Source organism: Beta vulgaris, chromosome 4 (genome assembly GCF_026745355.1).
Source record: "Beta vulgaris subsp. vulgaris cultivar EL10 chromosome 4, EL10.2, whole genome shotgun sequence".
NCBI classification, from domain to species: domain Eukaryota; kingdom Viridiplantae; phylum Streptophyta; class Magnoliopsida; order Caryophyllales; family Amaranthaceae; genus Beta; species Beta vulgaris.
In genome coordinates this window covers 45,460,885-45,472,842 of record NC_079205.1, presented here as the reverse complement: position 1 = coordinate 45,472,842, position 11,958 = coordinate 45,460,885, and the positions used below count along the sequence as shown (strand labels likewise).

The 11,958-nt window shown below is 35.1% G+C and overlaps 1 protein-coding gene across 3 annotated transcripts; it reads left to right on the top strand.

Annotated features, from left to right (window-relative positions):
* Positions 1-284: 284 nt before the first annotated feature.
* LOC104891107 (hypothetical protein) lies at positions 285-6,756 on the top strand. 3 transcript variants are annotated; one of them, XM_048643196.2, is made up of 5 exons: positions 285-718; positions 1,211-1,254; positions 1,289-2,425; positions 3,577-5,091; positions 6,345-6,756. In XM_048643196.2, the coding sequence occupies exons 3-4, from the start codon at positions 1,327-1,329 to the stop codon at positions 5,085-5,087; spliced, it is 2,610 nt and encodes an 869-aa protein (XP_048499153.1). In that variant the 5' UTR covers positions 285-718; positions 1,211-1,254; positions 1,289-1,326; the 3' UTR covers positions 5,088-5,091; positions 6,345-6,756. The 3 variants fall into 3 exon arrangements, with proteins under 3 accessions (XP_048499153.1, XP_057250301.1, XP_010675058.1); XM_057394318.1 differs by having other exon boundaries at positions 287-718; positions 1,225-2,425; XM_010676756.4 differs by having other exon boundaries at positions 288-718; positions 1,211-2,425.
* The last annotated feature ends 5,202 nt before the right edge of the window (positions 6,757-11,958 follow it).

The following is an 11,958-nucleotide window of genomic DNA, read 5'->3' as shown; positions in this document are numbered from 1 at the left end:
AACAGGCCGTATATGAAATGAAATAAAATTGTCAAATAGCCCCAATACCTCTGTCAAAAAAGAATATATCACATCTAAAAAGCCTACCTAAAATGAAATTGTTACCTCCAATAAAATTGTCAAACAGAGCAACTGAGCAAGTATATTTGCTGTTAGAAGTTTTCTTTCTTTAGAAGGTGCAAATGTGCAATGGCGTCAAAGTAACTGCTAGCAGCCTAGCACTATTCCAACTACTAATCATCTTCACCCAAAAATAGTTACTAGGGTTCTAAATACAGAGTACTACTACTATAAATCATTTTAATCTGGAAGACAGAGAGAGGAAGAGAGAGAAAATAGAATCTATATGGAAAACTATAAAAAAATGGGACCAACTTAATCTTTTCTGTATGTAGGGGTGGAGGTTTTTACTTAACTTTCGGTCAGCCGACTTTGTACTTAGTCGGCATTTTTCATCATCTTTCTCTTTTGAGTTTGACCCCCACCATAAACATTAATAAACTACGTGCAGATCTGTTGTCACCATTTTAAACTCCATTTTCCGTTTCTTTATTACTTTCTCTCTCCTCTTTACCCTTTTGAAACTTTCTCATTACTCTAAAACACCAACTTTTTCCCACCCTTCATTTTAACTGAAGCTGTTTGATCATTTGCTTCTGAGAGAACAGATTAAATCAAGTTTTATGCTTTCTGGGTTTTCTTTTTCTCCACTGAATATGTAAGATTTTGTTGCAATTTTTGTGTTTTGAGTTTTTTTTTTTTTTTTTACAATTTCTGGTAAGATCTTATGGGTTTTTGTTTGGTGGTTTTTTGGGTTTTTCCTGTTAATTATGATGATGATAGGAAATTTTATTTGTACTATCATGTCTTTTCTAGTGTTTGGAAATTTGTGTTGATCATGATTGAGCAACTTTTACAGCTTTCTGGTTTTGATCCTACATAAAATTTTGTGCTTTTTTAGCTGCTGATTAATATAATACTAGTATGATTGTTGTGTCTTTGTCAACTTTATATCTTTTAGGTACTACTGATTTACTGTTTTATTGACATATATCTTGCATGAAGGATGATATTTAGTGACTTATATCTCAGTTTAGAACCTATTGTATCTAGATAAACGGGGATGTATCTCAGTTCTTGTTTGGAATTTGAATTTCATGCTGTAATTTTTTTGTTTGTTTAATTTGCTATTGTTGTCTTGGATCATTAGAGCGTGTGCTTCAGCTTTCCAACATTGTCGCTGAATTCGACTTGGGTGCATTAGCGGACCTGTGTTTGCCTTCAATCCAGTGTTCTGCATATGATTTACTAGTAATCTGCCGAGAAATGGGTGGAAGATTTCTGTTGTCGTCGGAATCGCAAAAACGCCAGAGGTCCTACACCACGGCTTTGGCTTCGGCTCTTCTTGAATGGATACTCATTGTATTGTTGCTTGTATATGGATTATTCGGATATCTCATCACAAAATTTGCTCGTTATTGCGAATTGCCTCTACCTTGTTTGCTATGCTCTAGGATTGATCGTATTTTTGGAAGTGAAAAAGTTGGGTTTTACCGAGATATGATGTGTAGAAGTCACAAGTTGGAGATCTCATCCTTGGTCTATTGCCATTTCCATGAGAAGCTTGTTGATGTTCGTGGGATGTGTGAAACTTGCCTTTTCTCTTTTGCCACAAAAGATAGATCCAATGCTGAAACATATAGGTTGTTGGTTGGTAAATTGGGAGGAGAAGATCTTGGTGGCTTTGGTGATGACCTAGCAATTAATGATCATAAGAACAATGGATTGGACATGAAGCATTGCTGTTGTTGCAATGAGTTGTGGACATCAAGCCGTCATCCCCAAACATTGCTTCAGACTAAGTCGAGTGGGTTTGATGACACTGATCTTAACTTGCCTTTGAGCCGGGAAATTGGCCAAGATCTCATCGATGTTAAGAAAGAAGTAAAATCATTGCGTCCTTTGACTGATATTAAAAGAAAGTCTGAGGATTCTTTGGTTCAATTTGGATACACAGAGCTGAAAGTCACCTCTGATACTGAATCAGATATACAAATGTCTGATGCTGAAGACACAAGATCATTGATTTCTGACGATCCTCTAAGAGATCTGATATTAGATTCTAGACCATTGAAACCCTTTATTGCTGTGTCTGAAGATGAAACTGCCTGTGACAAGCCAATTGATCTGGATGCTTCATCACGCGAACCCTCAGAAACATTACATCTGGTGCAATTTGATATCATTGATCCTCATGAAAGTCAATCAGTTGCACCTGCTTCTTCTATTGGCCATGGTTTGGAAGAACTTAATTGGCAGGAAATTGATATTAATCTTCATCCATCTGCATCAACGCATGCGCTAACTATTGATTGTCTGGTGGAGTCACCAAATGATGGGAATATCAGTTCTGCAATAGATAGATGTAAGTGCTGAATCTTCTCCCTTGCTTTTCCACTACTCCCTATAACTTTTAAATGATGGAACACTTCCACCTTTGGTTGTTTCAAAATAAATGATATACTTCCTTGAATGTCTCTAGGACTCTAAGTATCTCCTCATCTAAAAAGCTAATATTATTCTTTACTCTTTTCTCTCTATCATCTTCCTTCTGAAGAGTGCCAAAAGCAAGTGTTCTATTTGTCTTGAAGTGGAGAGCGTAATCAACTTTTTCTCTTCTCGCTGTTGCACGGAGTGGTTTCAGCAATGTTATTTTGATATTATTGCTTTTTTTTTGAATTCAATGATCTTGTGTCTTCAGCATCAGACATTTTGAATTTGACATTTCTATTTGGTAAGAACTATAGTCTCTCCCACAACTGTAACCAGTGTAACCACCTGCCAACTACCATCCCTTAATCCCCATCAGTCCATCACCACTATTGACACTAACCAGACCCACTAGGCCTCTTTTTTTCAACCCGTGACCTATTATACTATCGTTGTCAACTACTTTAAAATGATTGATAGATCAAAAGCCTGCAAAAAGGTGGTGCGGCGAGTTTGCTTTATGCAAACCTGCAATAGTGGGGTTGGAGATGGCAGTAAGGTTGCTTGCTTGTAAATAGGGTGGTGGGTGGGAGTATTATTGTTTGAGATAGGTCTCAAATAGAAATGTCAACAACTGATAGGTACCATTTGAGTTTCCAATATTTGAGGTAGTAACAAGTAGATATGCCAAATTCTGAGAGGTGCCTTACAGAATTTTACTTTTCCATTTACAAAGGAGAAATAATTAGCAAGAATAGAAGAGAAGATAAAAAACCTGTTCGTGGCTCTAGTATCATTTCATTCTGACCACTCTCAGATCATATTGCTTCCATAAAATTCCACTTGTGATTTTTAAGGTTTGAGGTTGAGGCTTTTGTCCTGATTTATTTTTTCTTCCGCTTAAGTAAATTATTTTGAACATGCTGATGCAATTGGAAGTTTGTAACTATCAGATGATAACAAATGTAAGTATCTTGTAATGGAGAGAACATATCATTTTGTATGCTTCTTGACTTAGGCTTGTAAATATTGCCTTCCAACTGTTTCTGACATGGTTTTGAATCTTGCCATTTATGTCTCTTGCAGCAATTTCTGAAGAAGCTGGAAATGTGCTGGAAAAAGTGGATGTCAAAGACTCAAAGGACATGGATGTTACAAAAGTTGGAGTTGCGCAAACACTGGTGCATGCAAATGACAAAATTGAGGAGATGGAAAGCATACAAACTACTACAGATTTCAGCAGTTCCAACACAAGGTCTGACCATAAGGATGGTGGTTTTCAAATGCCTAATCATTTGGATCTTGGTGATGCTTATAGGCTAGCTATTAGCAGCAGGGGCAAGCAATTGTCTGGTAAGCTGGCTGGAAAAGAATCACCAAGTATTAGTGCAGATCTAAAGCTTTTGCTCTCGCAAATGTCTCGAGGATCTGAGTTTCTTTCGAATGATATTTTGAGCCCCAGGGTGTCTAAGAATCTTGATGAGATCAAGGCTTGTGATGCATCTATCTCTATCGGAATGAAGTTTCTTCAAAAGAGGCTCTCACTTGAGAGGAATGATTCTAAGACTTCCCTTGATAGGAATGAATCTGGAGTCGAATCTTTTGACTTCAATGCCGTCAGTGAAATTGAAGGTGAAAGTGAACTTGGTCGGTTGAGACGACAGCTTGAGCATGATAGAAAGTTTTTGATTGCATTGCTCAAGGAGTTGGAGGAGGAAAGAAATGCGTCCGCTATTGCAATAAATGAAGCAATGGCAATGATCACAAGACTGCAGGAAGAGAAAGCTGCTTTTCAAATGGAAGCCTCACAAGACCTTAGGATGATGGAAGAGCAAGCTGAATATGACATGGAAGCTCTAGATAAGTTAAATGACCTAATGATGGAGAAGGAGAAAGAGATTCAAGATTTAGAAGCAGAGCTTGAGTATTACCGGACCAAGTATTCAAATGAGTCAATGGGTAATGTTGGGGAGTCAGCTTCAAATGCATGCTTAAGTGACAGTGAGAAACATATAGGGGCTCTTAACAATCTTAATATCTTGCCTGAAAATACCTTGAGTAATTCGCAGGATCCTTTGTTAGAATTCGAAAAAGAAAGGACATATATTTTGGAGTGTCTAAATAATTTGGAGAAGAAGCTTAGTGCTTTTTGCTTCAATAGAGTATGCCAAGACTTGACGAATGATGATCAATCAGGAGAGCAAGGGAAAGATTCACGTGATGTGACATTGCCTGAAGAGGGTCGAAAAGTGAATAGTGAAACTGATGAGAACAGTGTTGTGTCAGAGAAAGTTGGCTTCATCCCGACAGGAAGCCATCAAACTCTATTGAGACATGTTCGTTCTTTTAGAAAGTCCAACTCTGCGGGAGCTGAACAGGGAGAAATGATCAGTAAGGAAGCTGATATTGTAGCTCTTATTAATGAGGTATCCACTTTAAGTGATAGATTACAAGCACTTGAAGCTGATCATTCTTTTATTGAGCGATCTATCAACACACTTAAGAATGGGGAGGACGGTCTAATACAGGAGATCGCATCTCACCTCCGAGAATTACGAAATATTGGTATCAGAAGATATGATAAGGCCACCCACTAGAAAGGTCAGTGCTTTATTGTCATTCTGTTTTATATGATAATTGTCCTATGTTGGGGGTAGGTAGCATAGAAATTGAACTTTTTGGACCTATCTTTGTGTGAATGGCGAGTTCAGTATAAACCTTCGTCTGTTCTTCGCAATAGCTTCTAGGACAGGCAGTGGATAGGAAGGAAGAAATAGCTGCAGATGTGCGCTCCTATAGCTAGGTATCTAGATGACAAACTGACTATTTATTGATATTATACGCTGATTTTCTTCTGTATCTAGTTGACCCCTCGTTCTGTTTAGAGAATACCGAAGTCAGAAAGATGGTCTCGTACTGTATTTGCTTTATCTGTTCAGATCATGAAGCTGATGAACTTATTCCCTTGTTAGCCATGTCTGTTGTTAAAGATAACACTACAGCTTTTATTAGTCTGATTATTTGGTGGACCTCCAAACTGTGAAATAACTCCAACATGTTGAACTTGGTAGCCTTGTGGAATGAAGTTCAAGCCGTGGGCGGATCCAGCCTTCCACTCAATGATATCCCTTTCAAAATAAAATTATGACTTAAAAATATATGTTCAATTTATCTCCATGACTCCATCAGATTAAAAATCCTTGTGTATTTTTGTACTGGTTAAAACTGAGATTGAAAAAGCTTATTTTTCCTAGAATTGATTGTTCCCTTTCTTCCTTCTAATAATTTGTCAATTTATCATTCTATTGAGCTTACTATCTCCTATTGGCCTTCGTGTAAGTCTGAAGTGTAATATATTAACTCTTATTTTATGCAAGGAGCTGTGATTTTACAAGAAATGTTTATATGGCTTACAACAATAAACATTTCCTAACTATTGCATTTGTTTCATTCCATGATCAGATATTTGGATGTATCATCCTGCAAGCGTAAAGAATGCCTTGCAACCATCTATTATACCTCTTTGTTCTTCTTTTGCTTTTCCCCATTCTCCATCTCGAAATAGTTCTCACATTGTGTCAACCCCTTATTAATAACTTTACACATTTTACATAAAAAGCTTATTATAAAATTTATGTGGCAGTGAAAATCCTATAAATCTGTTACTATTTCTGCAGATGTGAAATTTTTCGGGTGTCCTAACTTTGCACATATAGTACGACTACTACTCCGAGACCAAAGGAGTTAAATTTTTGGTTGGGTTTGGTCGGGTTTATACTAGATCAAAAACTATTTAGTTGAAAGTTGAAAATTTTGTTGAAAAGGGTAACTAATTATTATGTCTTATTTTTCAGGCAATCATGGCAGAGATTTACCATGCTCTTCTGATTAATATTGACAGTGCAGCACAAGATTAAGCCTTTTTTCATGGTTGAAAATTGAAAATTTGGTTGACATAGCTTTTGGTCGTATATAATCCTTTGTTTGAAGATTTCCGTCTTGCCACTAATTTAATTGTGAATAGTTTATATTGCATTTCTTGTTCTTTTGTCACTATGATAATACTATGACAGTATGATCCATATTATTTGTTACTAGCTTTTAGAGTTGAAGATCGAGAAGATAGTGGACCGGCTATATACATGTATTATTAAATTTGTGGGTGTAAACTCTGTAAAGTAAGCAGGATATGTAAAAGTTGACAGCTTGCCAACCTTGTATATCAACATTGAAATATACAAAGAGCTATAGAATTTAAGGTGGTGACTGGTGTGTGTTGTTACGAGTTTTGAATTTTCTAAGGTAAAATAATATTAGTATTACTATTAGGACATTCGGCTTCATATTTCCAGGCGACCACACCTCGTTCCTCAGCTTTCTTGACCTGTTTGTTTTTTTAGTTTGTTTCTTGCATTTTTTTTGGAATTGTCTTTCCTTTTCGCATAGAAGAAAAATGGTTTTTTTTTTTATCAAAAACTATCTTACAAAACATAAATTTTGTGAGAAATCATTTTATATGTTTTTTTTTTTGCGAAAACAAACTTTAAACAATTTTTTTTTCGAGAACCATTATGTTAGATTCTAATCATTGACTTAAGTTTTCGGCGTTGACCGTATCACGTACAAGGCACATGACTTTGATAGACTCCAAAAATCAACTTTTCTCCCATGTTCTAAAAGGGCAAAAAAGAATAGGTATATATTAAAGTCATGTGTGGTACATATGACATGGTCAACCCCGAAACTTGGATCAATTATCGGAATTTGGCATAATTGCAAAAAAGTTTTTGGTTAAGGTTTGTTTTCGTAGAAAAAATTATGAGGTGGTTTTGCACAAAATTTATGTTTTATAAGGTGGTTTTTTTTTTAAAAAAAAAACCAAGAAAAATAGAAAAACATGAAAGTTACTTAGAGCAAAAGTTAGACTACATTTCTTCACTTGTTTTCATGTGAGTTGCTCAACATATTTTCAGGTTTTGTCCTTTGGCAAAACAAGTTTGGACGCTAGGTCAACTAGGTCTCCATTCAGAATTTCAGAAACATTATTCTCTCCGAAAGAACGGATTTTGTTATATATCCAGCCTTTTCAGAGCGAGGTTGACAAAAACAAGTTTCGAAGCCAGTACTTCATAGCAACATTATGGAGTTTAGAAGAGAGGATATTACCATATTACAATTTACAAAGGAAAAGGTGTTTCATTAATTTGTTAAGCTGAGCCTATGAGTTAGCCTTTTCAACTCTACATGTTGAGATGCTGGCATGTTTTCAAGCAATGTAATGGACGAGTTCTCACATAATACCTTAGGGAACTATTTACACATACTCCTCCGTTTCCTAAAGATCTCCCCTCTTTCCGTTTAAGTGCGTTTCCAAAAGATCTTCTTTCTTTTACTTTATTCCTTATTTGGATTTTTTATCCCTTTTTACCCTCTCATATCCCTATCATATAGTCCACTGTTACATTATTAATTCAATTTATTCCCTTTATCTCTCCTACTTTAACCCCTTTTCATTTGTTTATTTATCTTAATCCCTTTCTCTTTCCTACTTTACCTACCCCACATCCCCACAACTTGATTCTCATTGGTATCTGTAGTAATAGTAACAAGGAAGATCTTTAGGAAACGGAAAGAGTATTCCATAACTAGGATCAATAATTATCTTCAACAACCACAAAATACCACTATGGATATTCATGGGGTCCAAAAACAAGTTCAAGAATATATAGTAGGTATTACAAGTACTGTAAGATTTTGAAGGTGGGTTGCGACAAGGTGTAACGGGCTCATAATATTGCCAATTAGTATTTACATATTTTTATTTAGGTTTCTCTACGTATTACTTTGGTTTAACTTGCTTCAGCTGATGTAAAAAAAATGTGTTTTTTACAGATTTAATTTTTTTCCTTCATTGAACCTGATTTTTGTGTTTTTTCTTTTAATATAGTTTATTGATATTTATGGATTAAAACTAATGTTTTGTTGGATACTAATATTTACCTATGAAATTATATATGAATTAAAATTAATTTTAATAAATAATAGTACTTATTAAATAATTAAAGAGAAGACCGTCTTATAGTGTTTATGCAAACTTTAATTCTTTCTGTTTTTTTTTTTTTAATTTACTCGCATTACTTTGGGGGAGATTGGAGAATCAGGAAGGAAGTACAAAAGTATGAGAGAAAAATTAAAAAGTTGGAGAGACGTTGGTGGAAAAAAAGGAGAAAATTAATGTTTAACATATTATCAATAATAGAAAAAACAATGTTGTGTAGTTTAAAAGAAACATAAAAAAAAAAAAGTGTATAAATTAAAAGAAAATGCACGGATTAATTGTCAACACCCGAAACATTTGCACACTAAAGGGCCTTTGTAATTCGGCTTTAGGCGGTAATGTCGACAGGTTTTAAGAGAAATTTCTAATTATTTGACACCAAGTCCATGACAATTTGCAGATTATGAGGTTTGAGACCAATTCTGGGGAGAGGGAAGAGCAAGGAGAAAAACTCCAACATGCTAATCATAATTCTTTAGTTGAAGAAGCACCGGCTAATAAAAGTATATCTTTGAGATTCGTCAATGATATTAATTTGGCCCGGTCCCAAGTGTCCCCAAAGTATTTTACAAAGTCAAAAATAATTGAAATAATTATTATTTTAAGCCGTTTTAAATTAAATGAATTGTTATTTTCTCTGACTTTTACTTCTCTCTACTTTAATCTTCATCACACAGATTCCTCTTTTTATTTACTTCTACCTCTCACTTCTCCTTAATCTCTATGCCTCTTCGTTAACGGATGAAGTACAATATATTAAAGCGTAAATTAGAGATGACACGTGTTATTGTCTCATTGAATTTTTTTTGATTAAATCACTTATATAGGAAAAAAAAAATTCTATAAAAAAATTCTACTTTTAAACGGCAATTTAAAATAATTTTCAATTGAAAATATAGTTCAATATACTCAAATTTAATCTATTAGATTGAACTAATTCCGGGCTAAAAACTAGTGGTACACTAACTATATATTTGTATTCATTGATTATTTTGATGCCTTTAAGAAATTACGAGTATAAACTGAGCAAGACGCTAGAGTGATCGAGAACTCCACAAGTTTTCACATGAGAAAAAATAATTGTTTTAGGTGTACTGTTGCTCAAGGTACACCAGATTGTACGGTGGATCACTACAAGAAAAATCTATCGGTTGCTTTTTGCACACCACCAAAATTTAGGTTACTTACTCATACAAATCTTATTCATTAGCTCTTACTTGTAATAAACGTATGAAAACAAATTTAGGTTGTGTAATCGATATAATTGGCTTTATTCTATTCAATTTATTTTAATGTATTTCAGAAAAAAATTTAGAGAAGATAAGCTCGAATGAGTCTAATAATATAATCATCAAGTTTATAAGTTCAGATTAGATAAATGAAGTTCAACAAGATTATATAAGTTCAGATAAAATTAGAAAAAATTATTTTAGTTAAGCCAATCTTTGTGTGATCTTCCCAAAACAAGTCATGTTTTGGTTTATCCTTGAGTAAGGCAACTTTACACATACTTTAACTCTAAATGAGTTTAATTATAGGTAACCTGTTGACTTCTTTTCCACCCAAAATCCCTCCTCACCCTGCAAACACCCCCATCCTACCCCTCTCTGTCCTCCCCCCACCCATGCGAACACCCCGCCCCCTCTTCCTGCTACCTCCCTACAAACACCTGCCCAGCTCTTCCAGCTACCTCCTCTGCCTACTGTGGACACAACTGTGTCAATGATTCAACAAGAAGAGCCTCAAAATGAAGTGCTTGTAAAAGAGAAAGAAGAAAGTGTGGGGACAACTCTTTACAGCAAAAATAAGGCTACTAAGAATTTTCGCACAATGTGTAAGGAAACCAATCATGTTGCTGAAAAATGTTGGTTCAAGATTGACTTTCAAGCTGGTCAAAACAAATCAAAGCATGGAAACATGAACTTTGAGGACTCTCAGGAGAATAGATGTGGTAATTAAAAGGAAAGAATCAAGGGTACTCTGGAATCAAAACTTTAGGAAGAAGAATGTGCATGTCAAATGCTCAACTTAATGTGGATGGTGCTGACCTTGCTACTGCCATACCACATCAGCTGCAAGAAATGCTAAAACTGGGACCAAGCTCTAACATCTCAGCTGTAAAAAGGAGTGATGACACTGATGAAGAGTTAGAATACCACTTTGCAGGTATGATTTCATGTCACTTTGTGAAAAATATAAATGATGCCTGGATTATTGATTCAGGAGCTAGTGATCATATGATTGCTAACCTTGAATAATTACATAATCTGAAGCAACTGTTTCACAGGCCCAAAATAAACTTACCTAATGGTGGTACAACCTATGTGGCTCACAGGCTCACATAGAAGATGCTTCATTAAAGAATGGTATTGAACTAAAGGAAGTGCTCTATGTCCTTGACTTCGAGCAAAATTTATTATCAATTCAAAAACTGAATGAACATAAAAATTGTCGTGTGATTTTTTTTTAAAGATTTTTGTGTTATGCAGGATTGCACAACACAGAGAGTTAAGGCAACTGGCACTGCCACTGGTGATCTCTACTACCTTCAAAATCAACCTCTCATAAACCAAGACACAAGAAAGCCTACCTTCACAACCTTAAATCAAGAAAACAAGCTACAAAAATCTCCTAGTAGTAAACCTAAGGCAAATGTCAAACATACTAGTGAATCAAATGTTGTTGTTGTTAAGAAGTGTTTGCTAATGTAACATATTCATCTTATGATGATTTAGAATATGAGAAACTATGTAATGAAATTATCTTTATGAATGTAAAACATTCTGATTACTCTCTTTGGCATATTAGATTAGGTCATACTTCAATAGAGAAAACGAGACATTTACCTCATGGAAGGGTATATAAAAGATGCTAATAAAGAAATTTGTTTGTCTTATCCCATGGCCAAACTCACCAAACTACCCTTTCCTAACGGCAATACCACAGTGGCAGGTCCATTTGACTTAATTCATATAGACATATGGGTACTTATAAGGTTCCATACAAAGAAAAATACAGATTCTTTCTTACAATAGTGGATGAGTACACTTGAGCCACCTGAGTGTATATCCTAAAACACAAATCTGATTCTTTCGCAACATTAAAGAGCTTTTGTGCATATGCTGAGTATCAATTTGACAGAAAAGTAAGGATTGTGAGATCTGACAATGCCTTAGAATTCAGGGATCGAGAGTGTATAGTTTTGTTTACAGAAAAAGGCATTATACATCGAACCACCTATGTGGATAGACCACAACAAAATAGTGTGGTTGAAAGGAAGGATATACACCTGCTAGAGATAAGTAGGGCATTGATGTTTGGACCCGAGCTTTCTCTTTCATATTGGGCTGATTGTGTTATGGCAGCTGCTCATATAATTAATAAACTCCCCTCAAGTATTCTAAAGAACA

Excerpts from the sequence above, each read along its gene's own strand:
- LOC104891107 (XM_048643196.2), top strand. The coding sequence starts at position 1,327 with ATGGGTGGAAGATTTCTGTTGTCGTCGGAATCGCAAAAACGCCAGAGG. Across the intron at positions 2,426-3,576 it reads CAGTTCTGCAATAGATAGAT|CAATTTCTGAAGAAGCTGGA; the intron begins GTAAGTGCTGAA and ends TGTCTCTTGCAG.